Source organism: Ambystoma mexicanum, chromosome 3q (genome assembly GCF_040938575.1).
Source record: "Ambystoma mexicanum isolate Mex_15411 chromosome 3q, UKY_AmexF1_1, whole genome shotgun sequence".
NCBI classification, from domain to species: Eukaryota; Metazoa; Chordata; class Amphibia; order Caudata; family Ambystomatidae; genus Ambystoma; species Ambystoma mexicanum.
In genome coordinates this window covers 601013069-601039263 of record NC_090926.1, presented here as the reverse complement: position 1 = coordinate 601039263, position 26195 = coordinate 601013069, and the positions used below count along the sequence as shown (strand labels likewise).

The 26195-nt window shown below is 41.1% G+C and overlaps 1 protein-coding gene across 1 annotated transcript in view; it reads right to left on the bottom strand.

The window, feature by feature from the left end:
* DHRS7C (dehydrogenase/reductase 7C) overlaps nt 1-26195 on the bottom strand; it is a 306673-nt gene that overhangs the window by 97159 nt on the left and 183319 nt on the right. Inside the window, exon 4 of the mRNA XM_069654467.1 lies at nt 16396-16606. Within this exon, the coding sequence (XP_069510568.1) occupies nt 16396-16606 (211 nt within the window). The remainder of the gene's footprint in view (nt 1-16395; nt 16607-26195) is intronic.

Genomic DNA, 26195 nt, shown 5'->3' with positions numbered 1-26195 from the left:
TGTATATGTGCCTGCGGACTGAGGGGCGTGCAGTCATGATGGCCAACACCTGGTGTAGGCAGTGTGACTGTGTGGCCTGTGGCACCCCCCCACTATGGCACTTGTCCACTGAAATGAATCAGTAGCAAAGAAGTGCAGTACATTGAGCACCCTTTCCAAGGGGCTCAGTGCTTGCGAGCACAGGGTGGGTGATGTGAGGTCATCCTCCCACTCCCTCACCAGGTCTAGGATTATGTGTGGTGGAAACCTGTACCTCCCATACACCTGGTCATCAGGCATCCCAAAAAGGCTGGTCCTGGGTAAAAAAATGCGGGGCCTGGCTATTCTCCTCCTCCTGCGGTGTCCCACGACCACTGCTGCGAGGAACGGTATATTCATCTTAGCGTCTGAGCTTGTTTGTTGTTAGCACGCACTTTTATGCTGCGCGGGGCCGCTTACGCCTGCTTCCTGCTGGCGTACGTGTTTCCGGATTAGTGCGTCTTTTTTGGCGCAAGCCTTTCCCCTGTTCGATTCCATGAATACATCTTGTTAGCGCGCGTGTGGGCGTTGCGAGCATTTACCTCCTGTACTTCCCCGTAACACTCATATTTTCACATGTTGTTCCCCATTCCGCATGTTACGCCCTGTGTTCTGCTTACTTTTCTTGTGGGCGCTACACGATGTGCCCTTTCCCTGTGCACGTAGCGCACACAGTTTAGTGACGTGTGCACCCTCGTGCGCCACCCACGGCCTTGGCGCACATAACAGGTTTTTCTAGCGCAGCGCATTCCATGAATCGATGAACGGCTGCGTACGCGGCTTTGGCACACGTGTGCTGCGATTTTCACGCTTGCGCTCCCCTTTTCAGTGCACATTTATTCCATGAATTATCTCCTTACTTTGTATAAAAGAAAGGAGAGGATCCATGTGCCCCAAGCACTGCATCTCCACATTGATAAGTGCAGGGGCATGTTGCACGCAACTAGAACTCGAACATAAAAAGGATTCTTTCAAAATCTGAAACACAGCTGCAGTGTTTGATGCTCCTAGAGCAATTGAAGCAGGGTAGGACTTTGTCACTAGTACCATCAACCCTAGAAAGGCAAAAGGAGACATCTTTGAAGGGCAGTTTATTAGGGTTTGATGCACTTGTGATCCAGCTTAGGCAAATGCAAATTAAAATATCGGCCACCACAGGTTGGCTCCTACTTGGGTTCAGCAGTTCAAATCTTTGCTTGTAAACAACAGTCTGGGTTTCCACCAAGGCGAAGATGATCAATTCACAGTCCCTCACAGCCCTCAGTTTAGAATATATATTTTCTTCCTTGACTCCTGGGTCAGTAGACTTTGGTCCTCTGCTTCTCCTTCCCAGTTCCAGGGAGATCCCTTTTGCTGGATCTTCAGGGTCCACATGCACTCTAAATCTAGGGCTGAACAGGAGTAGAGCAGGGGCAGGAGAGTGGTTGACAAAACCCCAAATCTTTCACCAAGAGGATGGTAACCTGAGTTAACATAGAGGCTTTACTTGAACGTTATCACTGTCTTCATATCTCAGGGTCCAGGATGTATTCCCAAAAGGCACTTTCACACCTTGTACTCAAAGGCCCAATTCTACACCTCCAGTCCCATTCTCTGCAACCAGTCTTTTTCCTTATGGACCTCCTCAATGCTTTCCCACATGCTTGTACTGCCACCCCAGCTCACTCTTATTAGGTATTGGGGTTGCAGGTGTGCCTCTTTCTGACCCTCTACCACTTCTCTCTATATTAATCTTCACTTGCCCCACTTACCTCCTCCTTTGCAATTGCTTCTTCACTTGACTGAGGAGCCTTCAGCTTTGATCTTTCTTCCAAATTTCTCCTGATCATCTCCCTCACTTCCACCACAGCATTTCCTCTGACCACCTTGGTTTGCCCCCTGCACTTATTAGATGTTCACGATTTATCTCTCTTCAGTGTGACCTTCACCTTCCTCTGTGTGACATATTCTCTCGTCCTTGTTGTTCATTCTCTCATCCTTCTAATGATCTGCACTGAACTCCCCTCAAGTCACTCCCTGCTCCACATCACCCAGCCTCTGACAAACGTCCTCTGTGATGTTTTGTTCCAATGTCCTGTCGAACATACTCTCCTCATTCCTATCTCTCTCTGCATCCACTTATCTAAATGCTACTTCCACCATCTCTTCCTACTGTGCATCAAATCCCACCTAAAATTCCGCCTGTCTATGTCTCCAGCAAACATCCACAACTCACTTTCCAACTCCTTACCTCAAATCACATGTCACTTATAGGGCCCTGGCCCCTGAAATATGGCCAGTTGTCTAGCCTTATAGTGACTGTTCCTGTATAGAAATTACCTGTTTATAATGAGTCATTGCAATGGTATTCTCTTTATCTCTCTCTCTCTCTCTCTCTCTCTCTCTCTCTCTCTCACTCTCTCTCTCGCATTCTTTCTCTCTCTCTTGAATTATCCTGAGCATGCATCCACAATGCATTGAACAGTCTATGAGGGCTTGGGATACATTCTTATTTATTACAAATACATATTTCAACCTCCCACTCAATGAGCATGTCAGAATGTCAAACAGTGTTCTAGAAATCTCAATCAAACTACAAAGTACTTAGCATTGCCGCAAGTGAACCACTTACAAGATAAAAATGTATGTCTGCAAGATTTCCTTCAATGTTGCTTCTATTGCATTACTGTGTGTACATTTCTCATTTTTGATGGGCAATTTAACGGTGGGAAATGGGTGGCAGTTAATAACCCTTTCCATTTTGTCTTGAGCAGTTCAGCACTAAAGGATTATGCTTGGTGATGTTACACAACATTTTCATAAGTATGTACACAGTGAGATATCCTTTAACTCCCAAGATATGTCTTCTGTGCTTGATCATTACACAGAGAAGGAGGCAGGGATCTCCCAGAATACATACCACAGGACATATTCTATCAAATCTATAATTCCAGAAGCACATACACTTCTAATTCATTAATTTCTCAGGCTATACAGTCAATTTATGTACACTGACCCCACAGTACTTTCACTAATAAAAAGGGCTGGGATTGAATCTGTTCCCCTTCAGACTAGTGCTCCCCTTAATAATATGTCCCCTTAATATTATATTGACATATTAACCTCTTTTGGCTGCCTCACAGACAGGACAGGTGGACACCCTCTTCAGGACTCATTTAATTCTCCACCTCAGGGACAGGTGAACATCAGTCAGCAGGATGGGGTGAGCTTCCCGCCACAGTCTGGCTCCCTGCTTTTTTGTATTTGGGTGTGTCTGCTCTATTTACCACTGAAGAAAGCTTTGGGCTTTTACTACAGGTACATATCTCTTGCAGTGCACTGATATTAATCATATCTGGGTCCACAAGAAAATTGATTTATTCCATTCTCCTTCCAGCTGTTATCAATTTTCCTTTCTCTCCTTCTGTCAATCAACCAATCAGTGAGTGAATGAGGGAGGGAGCCCCCGAGAATCTATGGGTTTGAACATGTATAGAACAGAAACCATTCCCCTTAATAGTGTGTATATTTATCTAATCTAGTAGGTCAGTGTATGTGATTGGACAATGTTTGAAAAGAGACATCACAGTAAACCATCCCCTTTGTACTAATTGGGCATTTTAATAAAGATGGCAGTTTAATGGGAGTAACCTCTACACCTAGCTTCCCTCCCATTTGATGTGATGCCATCTTGGAGATTTCTACATTAAAGAAATGTAGTTTTCAGGAACAACATGTTCCTCACATGTGATCAAGCTATTAATCAATTCATCAGATTACACTCAACTAGGCCAATCAAATAATGCAATGTTCACCTCAGCATGACATATTATGGATGAGTTACAGGTGTTGACGTTTTAACCTCTGATACTTTATAGAAAAAGTATATTTACATCTCAGAATAACAGACTCTCAAACACAGATGCTAGGAAATATAAAACACACACGTGTGCCGTTTCGACATGAAATAGCCACATTCGCCTAAGTTACATATGAAACTAACATCGCAAAAATATTGTTTTATATTCAGGTAATAGAGCTTTTAACCTTGATTTATTTTTAAAATGTTGCTATGAAATTCAGTCAAAAAATTATAAGTGAGAAAATGATTCCAAATGTAAAATCACAAAAGCATTTAAAGTTTGAGCTCTTAGGTGGTGCTTGTGCCACCTATTTGCCAAAACTATTGCATTATCGTACAGATAGGGAACATTGGCATATGAGGAGGGACACACAGCTTGTAGCTGTTGTTTGGTTATTTGCCTGCCCATTGACTGGCCATGCCATGGTAATCCCTATGGCCTTTTCCACCTAGGTCCTGCCCCTCCCCCTCCCCACCCAAATCAAGCCTTAGCATCACATTTTGCATTCAAGCTGTAAACCCGCTACTGATATAATAAAAATGTCATAACCAGATCTGCCTACAGCCACCAATTTAAAAGCCTTATGCATGTCCTTCAGTGAAGTTCTGTTATAAACAAGCATGTCAAAGCCAAAGGTTTTGGTTTTTGTATAAGTATTTGGCATTTGCCAGGAACTGCTATTAGAGGCCCAGGTACTCACACCATTTTGCACCTGTTATCATCAATAGCCAAGTAATACCACTATGGCTGTGCCTTTCCCATGCCTCCACAAAATCCTAAACTGTTGGCATTGCCAATGCTTGTTTTTTCTTATTTCCAAAATATTACATGGCATATATAGTTTTTCTGCCCAGTAACAGAACATCTGGTATCAGTTCAATTTGGAGCTCTGGGATAGGGCACAAATAAAGGGGGAACACATCTCCGTCTCACTCACAACTCAATAAAAGAAATCAAAAGACAATACCTACAAGCAAAACCAAAAGCAACCGACATGGAGATTGCAGGAACAGCCAAGATTGACTGTTGCCCCTTGTTGGTGCCTTACCAAGACCCAGTGTCTAGTAGCAAAATGAACAAGACTCATTGTCACACTAACAACCAACTCCAAAAAAGCAAAAAGAAAAGAAATGTGCAAGCTAATAAGGAGAGCAAAAAGACTGCCTGCAAAGATAAATAAAGAGGAGGGAGCATTAGCCATAAAGCAATACAAAAACTGGCTAAAGTCATACAAAATCACTTTGCACCAAGAAGACTCAGAAAAAATATTAACAGCTCTTAGCGGGAAACAGTCAAAAGCTTTCTGGTCGCTAATAACTGCAGGCAGAAGGGCAACACAAGACAGCTTATTAAACAGCGTAACTGAGAAAGATTGGGCATCCTATTTTTCAAACCTGTTTGGTCCGCCATCTTCATTAACCTTTGCCCCCAAAGCCTGCACAGATAGCTGGGATATAGAACAGGATAAGACTGAGATCTTGCACAAAATTGCAAAACTAAAATCTTCCCGAGCCCTGTGCCCTGACGGGCTCTCGAACATGGACTTAAAGGCGAACTGTGATGTCTGGGAAACCCTGATAGCTGAAATATTCAAGACCAGCGGCAATTCGAAAACGATACCCCGCTCATGGTAAACAGCTAATGTGGGTCCTATGCACAAAAAGGGGGATAAAGGGGACCCTAACAACTATCACCCAATTGCCCTGTTGGACAGCACCGGGAAAATGTATGGGTCATTCCTTTTGGACAAATTCAACCTCTGGGGGGCCTCCTCAGATGGACACCATCCATTTCAAACTGGCTTCGCCAAGAATATCAGTACATCAGCCAAAAACATGCTCTTGAGCATATTAAAAGCCAAAGTCATGGAGGGCTCACCTAGAATATTCCTGGCCTTTATCAACCTCTCTCAAGCTTTCTATAAAGTCAACACGGAGAAACTTTGGGTGAAGTTAAATAATTGGAAATGTCCCGGGTCAATTTTGGCCCCCATCAAAGAAATATACAAGGACACATCCATGAGAGTTTGCCTTAGTGGAGCAGGCCTCCTCTCAGGGAACATAGACACAGTCAAAGGAGTTAAACAAGGCTGTCCATTGGCCCCGGCCTTATACAACGCTTACATTGGTGATTTCCAGTACTCAGAAAAAACAATCAGAGCCTTCCCACCAAGTGTGGGCAAAGAAAAAATAAGTAGATTATTGTACACGGATGATATCATTCTGATTGATCAAACTGCTGTAGACCTGCAAAGATAACTGGACGGTCTCCAAGCTTATCTGCAATCAAACTACTTAAAGATCAATACCAACAAAACAAAAGTGATGATCTTAGAGAAAACATCTAAGAGAAAGGAAACAACTTCCTGACAGCTAGCAGGAGAGCGCCTTGAAAAAGTTAAGTCTTTCAGATATCTGGGTGTCGCCATCAATGGAAACCAACAAGAATTGCCGATGCAAGAAACTCTCCTTACTAAAATCAAAAGTATGACAACTCAGGCGAAGATCTTAAACAAAATGTGTGGTTGCTTCTCTCTCAAAACTTCATTGACTTTTTACAAAACAAAAGTGGTGCCAGCGATCGTCTATGGAGAAGAGGCTATGCCAGCGATACCGTCTGGCATCTGGAGAAAATGTGAAGGTTACTATTGGGGGAAATACTACTGCTACCTTCCTCCACTCTGGTGGTGTCAATTCGGAGAGAACTCAGTCTGACATCCCTAAAAGTCACAGTGGATCTTAATGGCCTAATGCTTTTTAGAAAAAATCTGAACTTCAAAACAAAGAATACATGAGCTCATTTTTGAAGAAATGAACAGGGGATCCAAAAAAATGCTGTCAACATGGGCTCACAAAAACTATGCACTTTTAGAAGAAATTGGTAGCTCTGAAGGGGAACTTGACAACAACCCAACGAAAACTGCAAGAAAACCTAAAGAATCAGACTGGTGTAACACTTTGAAGATGGCAGCGGGAAACAAACTAACAACGCATCTACCAATCAATGCTCAAAAAATCAATCAACCAATTAATTATCTGATCAAGTTTCCAAACAAAAAGCTCTGATCGATCTTCCTGAGGACATGGCTCAATCTGCTGAAAACCAATGAAATACTGACAAAGCCAGGGAGAACACTTGTCGATTTTGCGATCAGGGGAACACAGTAGAAACAGTCAGACACCTGCTTCTCACATGCACTGGATTGTCATAAAAAAGAAGGATCTATCTGGGTTCATGGACTTTCAACGTTTGGATGAGGAATATTTGCGGAACTACCTGATGAATGGCACACATATGAAATCAGTAATTCCAGTAGGCAATTACTTGGAGAGCCTTGACCTGGAAAAAAAGATCACCCAGGACTTGGAATCGAGCAGCTGCGGTCAGGGCGAATTCTGCAATAATCCCAAAGGATAAAGGATAAAGGATAATCTACTTGTAAAAACTGGTAAAACACAGTTAAACCAAGTATAAAATAAAAAATAAAAAAAATAGGGCATTTATGACCCAGAGGATCCAAAGCATCATGCCAAACGTCCTTTGAAATCCAGTTACTCAACTATTTATTGACCCAGCTCCCCTGCCCTTTTAGTGATTCAGATACTTTATACTGCTTTACTTAGACTTCAAGTCTTGGACGGTGGGGCCTTTCTTCCCTGGAAAAGGGAGCTAATTGGAAAGTCAGCTTATTTGAGAGGAGACCGCTGCTCAGAAACAATTCTGTATATTTGCATAGGTTCAATGACAAATAGGGTCGTTAATGAGTACCATTTGTTTTTCTCTGGTGGAAGACCTGTTGCCAGAACAAAAGGTCCAGGCAGATTCATAATATTTTATAGTTGAGCTGCAAAGCCAATGTTAACACTTTTCTAATGGGAAAGCATCACCCATAACCTGTAGCCTGTTGGGGGCTGTTTGCAATTTTACCTTGTAGGCCAAAGCTGGTGTCTGAGTCAGAAATGCAGCCTTCCTTTCCTTTCCCCATTGCAATTGTCACCTTTAACAGAACAAAGTTATATATTTTTTTCAATCAGGGTCTGGCACAATAATTATTTATTTTGACATTTCTGTAAGTTTCCTCCTACAAAGCTGATTCCCAATATTGTAATGGAAAATATACACAATGCAAGGCCCAATTCAGTTGTCCCTCTCATATTAAATGCTGTGCACTTCATATCAGAGTGGACAGTTCTTCAATTAACAAACAATTTCTGGATTCTTCCATGTGACTGAAAAGACGCAATGTTGTATCTTGTCATATAATGCTGAACAGATACTCTTGTTGCAGATGGGCTGCTAACATCGCACATTTCCCCGCAAGTGTCATCTTTAAGATGCTATGGGCCAGCTGCAGATCACATGTTTGTTTTTAAATAAGGCACTTTTCATTCTTTGAATACTTTTCTTCAGTATAGATATTCCTACAATCGCATCAAAGATGTCAACACTTATTACATAATTGAACATAGAGAACTGATAATAGCAAGGGTTTACTGCCACATTCCTTGGGGCATGTTCTTCAGCCATTCCACAGCCTTTACGAAGCCACCTAAATCAGCCACCGGACTTGTTCAGAGATCAAGCCCTTAAGCTTCTCAACCCCCATAGTGGGTCCATGGTCCAATGTGCCATGGCCTTATAGGTTGCATGCTGTGCCTGGGCACCCAAAGTAGCCACTGTGCCTGCCCTGCAGCCAGCCCCAAGGCCAATTTACTCCCCATAATAAGTCCACAGTTATATTACATATCTGTTACCATGCGCTACACATATACCCATACAATATGTTTGTCATATGTCGTGAAATAGATCAAGAGAATGTTTTACTCTGATGGGTATTTTACTATGATATATGCAGTAATCTCATCTGTGATATCATTAATGTGCTGTAGTTTCAAGTAATGTAATCTGTGATGCCATTGGTTAGGACATCCATGATGAAATTAGAGTTTTCAGGGTTTTCACAAAGGGGGTATCTCAGAGTTTTTATTTTTATTTTTGCATTTGGATAGCGCACAAGGCAGCGCCTGGGCATCGCGGCGCTGCTACTTGTAATTACACTTGTTTAAAGAAACAGAAAAAACACCTTACAATTCTTGTGGAGTAGGAAACATTTCATTATGCATACATAGCGGGTGTGAGCAGAGATTTTCCTGTGGTGTGTGCATTGGTTAGATGAAGAGCAGTGTTTTTTACCACTTTCCAGAATGCCAGGTGTTACTGCGGCATATCTTCAAACACTTCCAGAATACCTAGGGTTTTGTTGCGCTGAACTGTGTCAACGTACCTTTCTCTTTATTTATATTTATTCAACGAATTTCAAGACATTGCACCAATGAGCTGAAAGAACCAATAACATCATCAATAAGTAGACTCAAGATCTACACCAAATTTGAAGATAATAGCACTAATTATTACAGAGCTAGGGAACATTGTCCTAGAGTCTGCTAAATACTCCTACATTGCTAATCTCGTTAGTTAATCTTCACTCTCAATCTCATTTCCACATAATCTCCTCCACAGTACAAGCCACCCAACCTCTCTCCCTGTGGAAGGCCCCCCAGACTCCACCTTGGACTCTTACTCATCATTCTCTGCACCCCCTCCCTTTGTCAACTCATCAAATCCTTTGGTTACTCTTACCACATTTTAGCTGATAATATACACATCTTCTTACCTTTCCTTACTTTTACTCTTGATTATTCTGCATGTGTTACTTCTTGCTCTCTATAATTCACTACTGGAAGGCTCTTTGTTAGCACACTCGGTGGGTGTGTCAACCAATCAGGTTGCTCAAAACCCAGGCTGAATCTATCGATCCAAGCCCGGGTTCTGAACAACTCGAGCAGTGCAAACACCCGCTGGCCATCTTCCCTCACCCACCCCACTCTCCCCTCATTTCTGTTCCCCACCCCACCCCACCGCCCTGTCGCGGCATCGTAGCACTGCAGCCCTCACCACTCAATCAAATTAACAAAGGGCCACCATGGATATGTAAGAGGGTCAGCGCATCAGAGCCTCAACTTTTAGTTCCATGACTGTGGTTTGGTTGAGGTATACAGTCACTTCATCATTGACTCCATCAAAATTCCAGTATCTGAGTCAGTAAAAACCTTAGGCGTCTACCTGGACTCAACTCTCTCCATGACCAGACAGGTGAACGCAATTGCCTCTTCGGCTGCATACCAGACCAAACTCCTCAATGCAGTCAGACCATACCTCTCCAATGACACCTGCACAAACATAGCAAGGGCTATCACTGGATCACGGTTAGAAAACTGCAATGTTCTCTTCCTAGGGACCTCCACAAAAAAACTTGAGAAATTGCAAGTTATCCAAAACAACGCCTTACGTGCAGCACAAGGCATTTCCAAAAGAGAGCACATCTCCGCTGCTAGAAAAGCCTCCCACTGGCTCCCCATAAAAGAGAGGATCATTTTCAAAGCCCTGACCATCACCCACAAATGCATTCACCTCGCAGCTCCAGCATACCTATCGCAAAGGATCCACCCTGCCATGTCCTCAAGACCAATTAGGACCCCCTATGCTAACCTACTCACCATACCCATGGTAAAAAGAGCAAGAGCAGGTGGAGCCAGTTTCCCCTACTTAGCTGCCCTGCACTGGAAGGCCCTCCCCACTTCCCTGCGAGCAGAACCCTCACTCACTGCCTTCCGTAAAACCACGAAAACCATCCTATTCGCCTGATCTCCTCTACCCCATACATTACGATCATCACCTATATGAATATCTGAACTGTGTAAGCTTTTTATGCATGACCTGTATTACATCTCTGCGCCCAATGTTGTAAACTATGCATAATGTAACTAAGTCAGTTTCAAGTAACAGCGCCACAATGCCCCTGGGCTGTCTGTGCGCTATATAAATTTAAAAAATTAAAAATAAAATAAAATACATTTGTATAATTCGCATACTTGCCGCATCACATTGATTTATACAAATGTATTGCTGTTGGCACCCAAGGGTTAGCCTCAGGGTGCCACTATCAATAAAACCCCATTCGGGGGGCTTCACTGGCCCGGGAAAAGCACTGGGGCCCAGCGTTAAGGCCCTTGCTTCACTCTAACTTGGGCCCCAGGCCATTACTGGCTGGTGATGTCCCTAGAATCCCTAGAATACAGGTTTTTATTGCCATAGTGCATAATGTAGAACATTTCTGTGACTGAAGTAGTCACCTCCCTGCCTCTAACTCCTCCCCACTTCCAAGCACACATCTCCTTCCTGCCTGACATGCTCTACCCTTTTCCTGAAGCACACACCTTTTGTGTCAAATTTGAGACAGATCTCAGCCTGCACCCCTCTTTATTAGTACTACCTCTACTGCCACCAGGATTAGCCTGATTAATATCAGGAAAAAATTCCCTCTCCTGACTATTCTACATACACTTGCATGCTACCATGCCATATGTATGCCCTCTACAATCTGTCAGTCTCTCTACTGCTGGTCTTCAAATAGGTACATTGCTTTTCAACCCTTTCCAGATGGACACTATCTCCCACTACTATCCTCTCGACAACCTTTGCTTTAGCACCCTTCCTATCCTTGTGTTCTCCAACACCCTGCACAGTCTCTCACATTCCCATCATCTCCATTTTTGCCGCACTGCACTGAAATGTTCTACCCCCATTCCAAAAAAGTCCACTTCCATCCTTTCCTTTAATACTTCATGAAATCTCTCCTTCATGAGCAGAGAAGGAGAACCCCCAACTCACTATCTCATTGCTTCCCCCGTATGATCGTATACCTAACTTCTCTGTATATAGAAAACTACAGGCGTACAGTTATCTTGGACTACTGGACTTCTTGTATATCTTGTCTTGTCCCTGATCTCTGACCTACATATTTACCCCAATCAAACGGTGAGGGCTCTCCAGATACAAGCCAAGTGGACAACATCGGCCATATCCCAGTACACAGATATCATGCAAGCGATTCTCAGTGTATTCTTAGGAAGTTTGTTTAACTCGTTAGGTACTGAGTTAACATAGAGGTTGAGCAAAAGTGGAGCCAGAGAACAGTCCTGTTTGATCCCATTAGTTACACTGAATGCTGGAGATACATTATCCAACTAATCCAAAGTGACTCTTGCAGAGACATTAATGTGTAGTGCAATCAACAAGTTTAGCAATGACCTAGGTATACCAAGCTGGTAGAGGGAATCCCAGAGCTTTTGCGGATTCACACAATAAAATGCAGATCTCAGATCCATAAACACCAGGTGATTTGGGCTCTTAAATCTGAAAACATATGTATCAAGGACTAATCTGATGAGTAAGGATTGCTCAATGGTTCTCATGACTTCTCTGACCCATATTCTTCTTCCTCAGGAATATTCTTTCATCTAACCCAGTCAATGATTCTGTTATAAATAAGGCTACTGTACCATTTTGCAGATAAGCCAATTATTGATATTGTCTGATAAAATCTTAGATCTGATCCCTCACACAATTATTGACTTGCCCAAACGTCTGGAAATTATTAGTGATTATTCCAGGGAAGATTCTTTTATAAATTCTGAGGCCAAAATGACATCATTATATTTCTTGTAGACATCAAAAAATGTGTAAAATAAAAAAAAAATCTATATTTAAAGCCATAGTAGTAATCACATCACTATCATAAGGAAGGCTAAAGAGGGCCAGAGTGCTTATAGGATTTAATCAACATGTCTGTGTTAACGGGCACTACTTACTAGCATGATACAGTTGGGATACAGCTCATCTATTCGTAAAAGAGACTCTCTATAGTGTAGAGATGTATCTAATTTCATCTTACAATAAGTGAATTACATTATCTCTGATAATTTATGTTTAATGCACCTTAAGTGTAGTCATCTCTATAAATGGCATTGTTATTATAATAAAGTCATCATTTCTAGGGTCTATGACTGAGCAAAAACTCAATTAATGGGGCCACCCGCTCCTTAAATCACAGGACGTTAGAATTAAGAACTCTAAAAATACACTCAGTCAATCAAAGTCACATTCTTTCATAATGGCCATTAAGTGTTCAAAGAAAAACAGTTCATACAATCAGGTTGTATAAAAGAAATCTCAAAAATGAAGCAAAGTCGGCCCCAATATCATAGTAGTTTACTGAGAGATTATTGCCTCATGTCAAAATGTTGTTTTATTTGTCTTAACCTGAACATTGAGAATACATTGTGGAATAATAGAAACAATGATTCAATGACAATATACTGCCCATTCTGCCCCCTCTATGCTGGAGAGTTATTTTTATGTCTTGTTGTCCTGCTCAAAATGTGTTTTTGAGATGCTATTTTCTGTTCACAATCCTGAGGTCCTGAAATATTGGACAATGCAAACCAGCATTTGTCTATCTAATCTGCGCAAACGATACAGCAGTAATTTGAGCTCCAGCAACATTTGCATTTAACAACGTGCTCAGCAGAACTAGAGCAATTGTTTTATAGTATATACACATTATGGTAGCAAACAGCTCAGTTCCAAAATAACATGTAAAGAACTTTTGATTTGCCTGGTTTGAGCTCTTCAAAATGTTTTACTTATGCACTGGAATCAAATATTGGATTTTGAAAGTCTCTGAAGTTTTAAGAATATAAATTGAATTGTAAATATACATTTTCAATAACTACCACACCAAAGAGAGCTCTTGGGTTAAAGAAGAGCACTATTGAAATTGTCAATAAGCCAATAACCATTGGCCTAGATTTGTTTTCTTATCTTTGAAAAATTGTTGACTGTTATATTTTATCTTTTACAGAATGTCTTCCTCACTGCTTTTTATTCATGTTTTATTTGATTACTGTTTTGCTTTTATGGAATACTACTTTCCAAAATAAAGCTATTAGTAACGAAGAAAATATTAAGGTCCCTACACTGAGATAATAACAATTAAACGTCTCCCTTAAAAAGCATTGCTTTCTTCAAAAATTGCATAATGGCCCATGGCATATCTACGTAATTTGCGCAAAGCAAAAGAATACATGCTGGGGTAACCTGTTCTGCTCCTCAAATCAGGGCGGAGTGTTCAGCCTCTCAGGGCACAACAATTATGACAAAAGAAAAGCATGTGAAACAAATTTTCTAGTAAATGTGAACCAAAGGGGTAACTGGCGTGTGCCATACTTTTAGGAAATGCTTGACCATCTAGACCTGCCTATCATTTACACCAAGTCAAGTGTAGCAAAGATGTGTTATGTGAGATCAATTTGTGAGACATTTTTTATGAACAAGATAGGTCTGGGGCCAGGGACATTAGAAATGTCCATGAGTACAAAATGTATTGGTTTATGTAATTCTTTTTCTTCCCTTTCAATCTTAAAGATGTTTTCTAGGTCACTAAGAATATTTGCAATTGTGATGTTCCTTTTACTGTGGTATTGCTCATCTTAGAATGGGTCATGTACTTTGATTAGTTGTTTTTGCACATATTTCAACCACCAAACTTCCAGGCCTCTCTTGGATGATAGCAGATGATTAAGAATAAGATTGGTTACTAGTGCTATCTTGGCTGTCATTATTCTCACATGGGCCAAACTAATTGAGTCCTTTGGGTAGCTGAGGCCATCTTCATTATATTCTGCAAATGGGAGAGCTAATAATCTCTTGCAGAAAATGTGTCAAACAATCTACAAATCAGTAGCTCTCTGAAAGCCTCGAGTTCCTATACCATATTGGTCTGACCTTTGCCGCATAGGCCCTTAGCATCATCTTTATGGGCTGGGCCTTGTGTTTCATTGCAGAAGAGAATATCCCCTCAAATTGCCTGTGACTATCTAGTGGCCTGTTTATCATAATGAGTCTTGCTGTGAAGGATTTTAGAGAAACAGACACCCAAGTAATCACGCATTTTGATTAAGCATATTAAGGATCATAAAACCCTAAAACAGTGTGTCATCGATGAACCTTTCCTCACAAAACCTTACGCTGCAGACTTTTTAGGGTTGACAGAGTTTCCCACATACAATTAGCATAAGGGTCTATATGTTTTTGTAAAGATTTAGGAGTCCTTGCTAGGAGTAAACTCTCGTCAGAGTATGAAAGTACTGGAATTTTAAGATCTCTTATATGAGGAATGGCTGCGCAGTCTGCACGGATAAAAAAAAAAGATTAACAATGTCAAAAGTCAAATCCTTATTAAGCTGTGAATTTTGTTATATTATAAAATACTCTAACATAAATAGGACAACTTTATTTATTTTAGAAGAGGAGAAAATTCCAGTCATGTTGTTCTTTCAAACCCCTCGTACAGGATTTGAACCAGAGTATCTGTTCATGTTTTCATTTAACCATTTATAGTCTATATAGCATAGCCAAGTTTGTCTGGATACATAAGCTCCTTAAAAAAACAAAAAAGACGATCAGTTTCAGGGTGTCCCTTGGTAGTATAAAACACAGCAAAAGGTTTTTAAAGCTTCTGAAGACTAATAGATGTGTGAAGTTCTCCAATTTGTATATTGACTGGGCCATTGGTCATCCCAATATATGGATTGCAGCACGGGCATACAGCACCTTCAATCACATTCCATGTTTTGCATTAACTGGAAAAATGCAATTGGCAAGAGTTGTTATATATGCTTGCGTCTATTTGGTGTATGTGCATGACAGGCATTTGCCAGAAGGTCAAATGTTCTCAGTATTCGAACAAGCTAATGCCATACATTTTTACCAAGGGGAAAGGAACCTCCTGCTAAAGCTACATCTGGCACTAGTGGTGCTCAAGGTTCCAATAATGGAGCATTGATGTCTGCATGAGATTAGAATATCATGAACAAGTAGTAATCTAAGCCAGATTGTTGCCTGAAGTGTCCCTATTTATAGTTGTGAGGATGGCCTGCCAGTCACAGTACCATACTCCTTTCAGAGAGTGATGCAGTAAGAGGCCAGGATACCTTGCAGTTGTACCTGTTGTTGTAATGGGCAGGAACACACTCAGTAATCACAGTTGTATGAACATCCCTGTCTAATTTGTAAAAGGTGGGTACAGGTGACACTATACCTTTATGTTTTTCAGTACTTGCTGCTATAGGAAATAATGAAATTCAGATGCATTGCTTTCCTGTGAAGATTAGTGACCACTATCACATCCATGTATATAATCTCTAGGTCCAGAATCCCCAGTCATCCAGAAAGCAGCTCTTCTGAAGTACTATTAAATCATTTATCAGTAGTTCACACATTGCATTTACTGCTATTGTCCATGTAAATACTATTATGATTAATTGAATATATCTGAGGAAACTTTCCCTGCAATTTTAATTTTCGTCATGATTTCCATGGGATATTTTTGGGGACTTATGCATTACCTGTGTGAGACCAACAATAAGCACTAAAAAAGACCACCTATGATTAATGCACTTTGAACAATTGATTACAACATACTAATCAGCCATGTGTTCTTGTTCATCATGAAAACCTGACTGGTTTCTACTGTTCAGATGTCGACAAGCAAAGCCCTATAGGTCCGTTGATAGTCCGATAAGCAAATAACAGCGCATGTTGTAAGATGAAGCAATAAGCAAAGTGAGTTTACCTTTAGTAACTGTTATTGGCCCGAAGTAGTTGGCATCCATGATTTTCTTATCGAGGTCCAGCGTGACGCTTTGGACGGGTCCCTTCACCTTCATGCTGGCATTGTTTATCAGTACATCCACGCATCCGTAGCAGTCCAGGATTTCCTTGGCCACTTCCTGAACACAACTTATATCACTGATATCCAGAAGAACTAGCTTTGGTGTAAATGTCTAGCAGAACAAATGTTACATAGATTATTAATTTAATATACGTACCAATGGCCTTACAATATCACACCATTGGAATGATGTTATTAAAAGTTCCAAGTTTTACATTTTACTTGTAATACAAGACAATAATATGATTCAAGACTGACTCTTCTTGATAGAATGAAACATACTATGGGAGTATCTTTAAGTTTCTCATTCATGCACATTAAATAAGCATTCATTTGGAAGTGAGTCAGACACCCAAGTGAACATCCATATAACACAACACACCATCCCTGTAGCTCTGTCATCATCAAAACACAGTTATTTTACTGTATATCATTAGACCTAAAACAGCAATTCAATACACAAACTGTCACAGATCACAATGTATAAAGCTAATTAGCACCACTATCATAAACTAAAACTTGTGATAGAACTGTAAACAAACAGGTCATACACAATAAATAACCCTGCCCATAAAATCCTAGTAATACACAAATGACAAAGCTTAAAGAATTTTAGCAGAAAACTAGCAAATAGCTTTCAGGAGAAGCAATTCCACAATACAAGGATATTTTAAAATGTCACCTATGCCACTGATCAGGTTGCTCGGAGCACGGGCTGTATCTACTGATCCGAGACACCTGATGGCTGCTTCCCCCACCTGCCATCTTCCCTCACCCTCCCTTCCCTTCTTTGCTGTATTTTAATCCTGCGCCCACAATTTACCTGTGTAGCATGTTGCACACGCCATTGCTGCTGCTGCTTCCTCCCAGTGTCCCCTCTGCACTCCACACCCCAGGTTGCCAGATAGGCAACCCAGGGGTCTAAAAGCATTGCTACCCTCTCTGCTGTGTCGGATCAGGTGGTATCACCCAGGAGACCATTGTTAAACATACTTGCTATGCTCAGGCCTTTAACTCGACCCAAGGACAATGCCACGCAATCCGGCCCACCGGATTGGGTAGTAATGCTTAATACTAAATAGCAGATGAAAAGACCAATATAAAAAGGAACTATATGCATAAGAGGCAGCAATTACCATACACATCACTAAATATTAGGTTTACAAAAAGATAGTTTTAACATCCAATTAATGAGTAATATAAACATGCCTTCCCACAGATCCAAGCTCTGTGTGTATGTGTCTTTACTAGATATACCATTACTTCATTATTTCTCAGCCTACATAGGGCCTGATTTACAAAGCGTTTTCAGAGGGTTTTCTTATTGAAAAATGCTTTTGAAAATCAGCCCCACAGAGTCATGGCCTCTGCTATGTGACAGCTTTTGCAATCACACCCAATACACCTGGGTTTTTAGGTACTGCATTCTATATCTAACATATTTATGGTATTATCAACTTGAAGTGAACATCCCTTTCTATTTCATTTAGGCAGGGAGGCCATAGCTCTGTCTGTAGCTTTGCCAATTTATGTATTCATCTTTAATGTGTTTAGTTCATTCTGACCTTTTCACATCTCTTTATGCATTATATACCCATTCACTTTTATACTTCATCACTTAATACATTAAAATGTATCATACATAATACAAAATATGATATGTTCAAGAATCACCAGCATGTTCAGCCTCTTTGTATTTCATTGAACTGATACTTGCCATCCTATCAGAGGAGTGATGATCAGTGGTTGACTTTTAACCAAATATAGTGATACTAGCCATTCCCCGTGTAACATGCGCCATTCTAGCATGTCTTAAAGGTCAATATCAGTCGGTAATTCAGAGGTTCCCTTCAGTGCCCATTCTTAAATATCAGAATTACCTCTGATCACCTCCAGGAAAGGGGTGTAAATCCCTGAGACTTATTAATGGTCACCACCAATCGCTTCCAGGAAGGGCGTGTAGGTCCCTGTGACTTATTAATGGTCATTGAAAAGGATAAACGTATAGGTAACTTTCTCCTTTTGAATTTGAAAGGCATATTTGTATCAGATGGAATGAGAGGTATGCACGCTATAAGAACAGTGTCCAAGTTCAATTGATTACACTGGCATCTATGATGTGTCTTTACAGACATGGCATTGTCAATCTTGTTCCATTGCAGAGTACCAGTGATGGCATAATAATGCATAGTAACATAATTACAGCACATACTTTCACTTTTATTTCGTGAGGAGACATTCTTCCTACATCGTTTCACTCTTTAGAGACAAAAAAATTGAGCCGGCAATTAACTGTTCATTGACACTGGAACTGCTGTGCCCTGTGTGAAGAGAAGTGGAGGTGGAAAGACGTAACTTGAAATTATTCCAAATGTTTGCGATAGTGGAAGATGAAGGTGACCACATTGAACTGTGCTCATTTTGTTTATTAAAATGATAGCTGTTGTTGAATTGGAAGTGGATAAAGAGGTGCACTTTGCCTTTTGGACAGCAGAGGGCAATCTAACACTAATAAATTGCACCAGCTGAATATGGAAACATATCTAAGCGTTTTATAGATATAGACAAGCCGTTCCCGGCATACCATGCACCATTCTAGCATATCTTAAAGGTCAATATCAGTTTGTAATTCATAGGGTTACTTCTGTCCCCCTTCTTGAATATTGGAATTACCAATTATTGCTTCCAGGAAAGGGGCATAGGCCCCTGTGATTTACTAATGGTCATTGAAAAGGCTAAATGTATAGATAGCTGTCATCTTTTGAATTTGAAAGGTATATTTGGATCAGATGGAATGAGAGGTATGCAGAGTATATGAACAGTATCTAAGTTCCACCGAATACACGGGACTCCATGATGTTTCTTTGTAGATGTGCAATTGTCAACCTTTTCCCATTGCAGAGTCCCTGTGATGGCATAAGATTGCGTAGCAGCATAATTACAGCACCTACTTTCAGTTTTAGCTCATGAGGAGGCATTCTTCCTACAGTATTTCACTCTGTAGAGACTGACATGTTTGCGGTCATTGACATTGGAACTGCTGTGCCCTGTGTGAAGAGAACTGGGGGTGAAAAGAAGTAACTTGAAATTATTCAGCATGTTTGAGATAGTGGAAGGTGAACGTGACCACGTAGAACAGTGCTTTTGCTATTTGTTAAAATGATAGCTGTTGCTGAATTGGAAGGGCAAACAGAGGTGCACCTTTCCATTTGGACAGCAGAGGGTAACCTAACACTAATAAATTGCATCAGCTGAGTACAGCAACATACCTAAGATATTTTACACAGGAAGAGCACTTTTTGGGCGGCTCATAACTCTGCTCCCCCTGGATGAATCCTCACCAAACTTTGCAAAAAAAGTATATTGCAAAGTTTGGTGAGGTTTGGTCGAGGGGGGACAAAGTTATAGGGGGGGGTCCCAAAACTTATTTTTTTCCATAGACTGAATGGGGGGAAAAATGTGCGCATGGCTACAGATCAAAATGCTGGACGGATTTTCACCAAATTTGTGGCAGGAGCAGCGGTTTGGTCCCAAAAGCGTGCTTTTGTAAATTTGGTTAAAATCCATCCAGTCGTTCTTTTTTTAAACAATCATAAAGTAGGTCTAAAAAAAATTAGTGATATCTATTTCTGCTCCACGGACACACTTCCCTGTTCGCTCCGCGGGCAGGACACCGATTGGGTAATCGGGCGCGTCATGTCCGCGGACATGTGACGTGTTCGCTCATTGGATGGTGTAGAGCGTGAAGTGCGTCAGATTGTTCCGATGCGCCTGCCATCTTTGATGTGTGTTTTGGTGTCCGCGGACATCGCTGCAAAAACATGTAAAAAAACACAACATTGCACTTGTTAAACTTATTAAATACTGTCTGGGGAGGTGAGGGTTGATGAGGATGGGGCGGGATGTGGTAGCAAGAAGCAAAAAAGTGGTGTTTTTTTGTCACGAAAGTCATACGGTATATTTGGAGGTAGGGTGGGCAACTGTCCTGTAATTTGTGGGATTGTCCCGCAATTGGCGCCGGTGTTCCGCAGTTTGCCGAGTGGCTCTGCGGGACGTGGGTTGTCCCGACTTGCTCTGTTCGAGCACATTTTGTGATCTAACAGATTACGTTAGGAGTCACAATTAGTCATGCTGGGGGTTGAGGCCGTGCGGGGAGGTGGTCATATACATACATTTCCCACGAATGGGAATAACAGTGGCTTGCAAGTGGCAGCTATTCTGTAAATAAGAGTCCTATTGCATTGCATTGCAACCACAGCTCCTGACGTGACAGGCTTGCAGGCCGGTCATGTCAGTAGCTTCGGGTGCAATGCATTGATTCTGCCAGGTGAATGACGCTGTGATGTCATCACCACCTTTTGTCCCGCAAAGGGATGTGACAAAGTTGGCCACCCTATTTGCAGGTATTCCTCAATATATTGTGCGTAAAATACCGGTGAAGGAGTAATGTGTCTGTGTTACAATGTATTTAAAATAATATTGTAGTCAGATTGGTGCCCCATAGAGTTTGGCATCTGAGACAGCCACCTGCAGTGTTTGATGGAAACAGCGGCCGTGCACGTGTATGACAATACGAGTTCTCATGGGTGCGTTGAGCCGTGTTGTTGCAAAGTGAGAATGTATTTAGATTCTGAGTGAAGGTCACAAGCTTTGATTTTTTGGTTGCGAGCTAAGGCAGCCCATGCATGGGACAGAAAGTAAACAGGTCAATTGTTTTTTGACCTTGAGAGAAAGGGATTTTTTCATGAAGAGTCAGTGAGAGGAGGTTTGTAATAATGAACATTTGATAAGGTTATGCATTCCAAAAGTATGTACAGAACATGTAAATTCAGTTCATGAAGATTCTTTGATGCAAGCGGATTGAGCATTACGGACTGCTTTACGCGAAGAGAATGGAGACGGTGAATATAGGTGTATGTCGACTATAACTAGATTCACCCAGGTTCAACGCTAATATTTCTTTAAAATGTCATGTAGGACCATATGGAATTGTGTATCAGTTTCTAGTTTTTTTTTTGTCTCTTTCGAGATTGTTTGATGTGTGTGCTAGTCGTTAGTTTAAACTCTATGCCGAATTAAGAAATTAATACATATATTGTAATAACAGTCGGGAATTGATACATATTTTCTGTTATGTTTTCCAAATAGCTACATGCTGCCTTACTGCGATTGCCATGGATTCCAGATGCCAACTGATGGTTTCTTTATTCGCCAGATGCACGCAGTCGTCAACGGCTGGATCTCTGTGACTGTTTTGTGGGACGATCGACCAGGGCCATGTGTCCGTACACTGCACTAGCGATTAGGAGTTACATAACATCTTTTATGGTGGTCTAGGGGTAAGTTGATGCAGACGCTCTGGAATTCACTGTGGGACCCAAGCGGTTCCTTCATCAAAAACTAACACTTTGTGTATGGAAAAAGAAGAATGTGTGCCTCACAATTATCATTTTCGATTACGAGCGAAGAAACAAATTTGCAATTTGATTGATATGGGAATAGTTGGATGTTCTCAGAGAGTTTATTGTGAAATAAAAGTACTTTACCAATTGTATACTGTTATTGTTTTCTTTTAAAGACCGGTTGAATAATTTGAATTGTGACGTGGTATGTTGTTAGTCGATGTGTGTTGATTTTTGGGTTCTGCGTCACGCAGGTGATTATGGGCGCATTTGGCTACGCTGAAGTGGAATGTCACCGAGAAAGGTGTTCATTATCACTAGGGTTGGTTATCTGAGGGTCAGGGGCGGGGCATATCATTTAGTGACATCCGGCCAGTTAACCTTAGGCCGATGCAGCAATGGTTAACAATAGCACAAGATGGACGTGCCCTGTTGCCAGATTTCGTACGTTTCTCAAAGAGGAGAAATGAGGTAAGCTGATGTGGAAATGTTTGCAATAAATATACGTATGTACAAAAATACGTGGTCAAACCCTCGGGACAATAATATTTTGTGAGCATTGCACTTGTGAAACTTATGCAATAATGTTTGGGAGGTGAGGGGTGATGATGATGGTTGGAATATTTCAGACGTAATTTCAAATGAGTTCAAACAGTTTATTGGAATTTTGTACACAGTTTATATGACAAATGATTTGTGTATTATTTTGACAGTTTCGAAAAAATAAAATGTGGGTGGATTTAAAACAAATGTGCATAAGGCTCATTGGCAAGGATCCAGGAGCATGTTTTTTTTGTGCCTGAGGGATAGGCTGTAGTCATGGGCAGTGACCCGAATGTCAGGGTCATGGTATAAGGTCATGATCCGGACAATGTGGCTACTGGCATGACCAGAAGGGACAAGACATAGGATTAAAGTGGTCATGTCCACCTGGGAATGGCTTTGTGGTAAAGTTATTCGCAATTAGGATACATTTGAAAGGGAAGACAAATGTGCTTATGTTAATATGGTTAGATGATTTTTTTTCCCTTTTGGAGGCTGCCATGGATAGTGAAGAGGGGCCCTGTATGGAACTGGCGCTTTCCCTTTCCATGGTGGCCATCTTGGAAAAGGATTTATTCCTAAACTGGAACGCTGCGTCCCGGTATAGGATGGAAAATCCTATTTTTTAGTAGCACGGGTTACCGCTTTGGAAACCTAGGCTGATAATGGCGTCCATCCCCCATTTTAGGGCCACAAATGGAGGGTAATGGTCCAGAGACCTCGTTATCCACCCTCTCTTCGCTTGGGCTGATAACTTGGGCTACTGGGCCGTTATCCACTGTTCCAGTCCCTGGAACGGCGCATGAACGCTACAATATTCAAATTACTATAACACAAAATACAAATGGAAATGTTGGAAAATCTTATTGCTTCTATGTATTTTACTGAGAAATACAAAGTAAATGGAGTCTATGCGTTTTTTTTTAGTTCTACTTTTTAACTGTGAAAGCTGGTTCCTAAAGGAACATTTATTTTGTTTTTGGATGGATTATTTTTGGCAGGAGAGGTAAGAACTAAAGGTGGGGACAGAAATGAGGGAAGAGGCACCAAACACTAATATGGAGTGGCAGATGGAAAAGAGGGAAATGTTGTGTGTGTTTTATTTCTAAGGTAGGGGTCAGCAGGGTGGCCAAGTGTCCCGGATTTCGTGGGATTGTCCCGCAAATAGGGACTCCATCCCACGGTTTGCAGAGTGGCTGTGCGGGACGTAGGTTGTCCCGACTATTTATATATATATATATATTGCAGAAGAACAAACCTGCAGAAATAAACAAATAGAGTTTCCTATTGAAAATGTACTTGGTTTTTCTTTCTGCTGAATCCTTAATTCTGAACTTTGGAGATAAACACACGGGTTGGTCAGTTTTTACAGTTTTTCACAATGGATGGCTGCCTGTTCATGTACCATAACATTGAACTGCATTTGCTATGCAGCAACCATGGCTTTGATTATCTCGTGATGGCGTCAGCTACATGACTCTGATGAATTATCAAATATTTAATTTTTGGAGTTCATTACCTAGGCGATTTCATTAAGCGTAGCGTCGACTGATCTGGAGAGAAAGTGATTTTTTCGTGAAGAGTCAGTGAGAGTCAGTGAGAGGAGGTTTGTAATAATGAACATTTGATAAGATTATGCATTCCAAAAGTGTGTACGAAACATGTAAATTCAGTTCATGAAGATTCTTTGATGCAAGCGGATTGAGCATTACGGACTGCTTTACGCGAAGAGAATGGAGACAGTGAATATTATGTAAGTTTGCCTTTGACTACTGTATACCGGAACGAGATTTAACCTATTATTATCTGAAGATTAATTTCGGCAATGTAACTCAAGTACTATTTTTTTGTGTGGTTGTCTTTTTTATGTGGTTATGGGGAGTGCAGAATGTAGGTGTATGTCGACTTTAACTAGATTCACCCAGGTTCAACGCTAATATTTCTTTAAAATGTCATGTAGGACCATATGGAATTGTGTATCAGTTTCTAGTTTTTTTTTGTCTCTTTCGAGATTGTTTGATGTGTGTGCTAGTCGTTAGTTTAAACTCTATGCCGATTTAAGAAAATAATACATATATTGTAATAACAGTCGGGAATTGATACATATTTTCTGTTATGTTTTCCAAATAGCTACATGCTGCCTTACTGCAATTGCCATGGATTCCAGATGCCAACTGATGGTTTCTTTATTCGCCAGGTGCACGTAGTCGTCAACGGCTGGATCACTGTGACAGTTTTGTGGCACGATCGACCAGGACCCATGTGTCCGTATGCTGCACTAGCGATCAGGAGTAACATAACATCTTTTATGGTGGTCTAGGCTTAAGTTGATACAGACGCCCTGGAATTCACTGTGGGACCCAAGCAGTTCCTTCATCAAAAACAAACACTTTGTGTATGGAAAAAGAAGAATGTGTGCCTCACAATTAACATTTTCGATCACGAACGAAAAAACAAATTTGCAATTTGATTGATATGGGAACAGTCTGATGTTCTCGGAGAGGTTATTTTGAAATAAAAGTACTTTACACATTTTATACTGTTATTGTTTTCTTTTAAAGACCGGTTTAATAATTTGAATTATGACATGGTATGTTGGTAGTCGATGTGTGTTGATTTTTGGGTTCTGCATCACGTAGGTGATTATGGGCGCATTTGGCTACGCTGAAGTGGAATGTCACCGAGAAAGTTGTTCATTATCACTAGGGTTGGTTATCTGAGGGTCAGGAATGGGGCATATCATTTAGTGATTTCCGGCCAGTTTACCTTACGCCGATGCAGCAATGGTTAAGAATAGCACAAGATGGACGCGCCCTGTAGCCAGATTTTGTACTTTTCTCAAAGAGGGGAAATGAGGTAAGCTGATGTGGAAATGTTTGCGATAAATGTACGTATGTACAAAAATACGTGGTCAAACCCTCGGGACAATAATATTTTGTGAGCATTGCACTTGTGAAACTTATGCATTAATGTTTGGGGAGATGAGGGGTGATGATGATGGTTGGAATATTTCAGACGTAATTTCAAATGAGTTTACAAAGTTTGTTGGAATTTTGTACACAGCTTATATGACGAATGATTTGTGTATTATTTTGACAGTTTTGAAAAAATAAAACGTTGGTGGATTTACAGCAAATGTGCATAAGGCTCATTGGCAAGGATTGAGAAGCATGTTTTTTTTTTGTGCCTGAGGGGTAGGCTGTAGTCATGGGCAGTGGTCCGAATGTCAGGGTCATGGTATAAGGTCATGATCCAGACAATGTGGCTACTGGCATGACCAGAAGGGACAAGACATAGGATTAAAGTGGTCATGTCCAACTGGGAAAGGCTTTGTGGTAAAGTTATTCGCAATTAGGATAGATTTGACAGGGAAGAAAAATGTGCTTATCTTAATATGGTTAGAGGATTTTTTTTTTCACTTTTGGAGGCTGCCATGGAAAGCAAAGAGGGGCCCTGTATGGAACTGGCGCTTTCCCTTTCCATGGTGGTCATCTAGGAAAAGGATTTTATTCCTAAACCGGAATGCCACGTCCCGGTATAGGACGGAAAATCCTATTTTTTAGTAGCACGGGTTACCGCTTTGGAAACCTAGGCTGCTAATGGCATCCATCCCCCATTTTAGGGCCACAAATGGAGGGTAATGGTCCAGAGAACTTGTTATCCACCCTCTCTTCGCTTGGGCTGATAACTTGGGCTACTGGGCCGTTATCCATCGTTCCAGTCCCTGGAACGCTGCATGACCGCTACAATATTCAC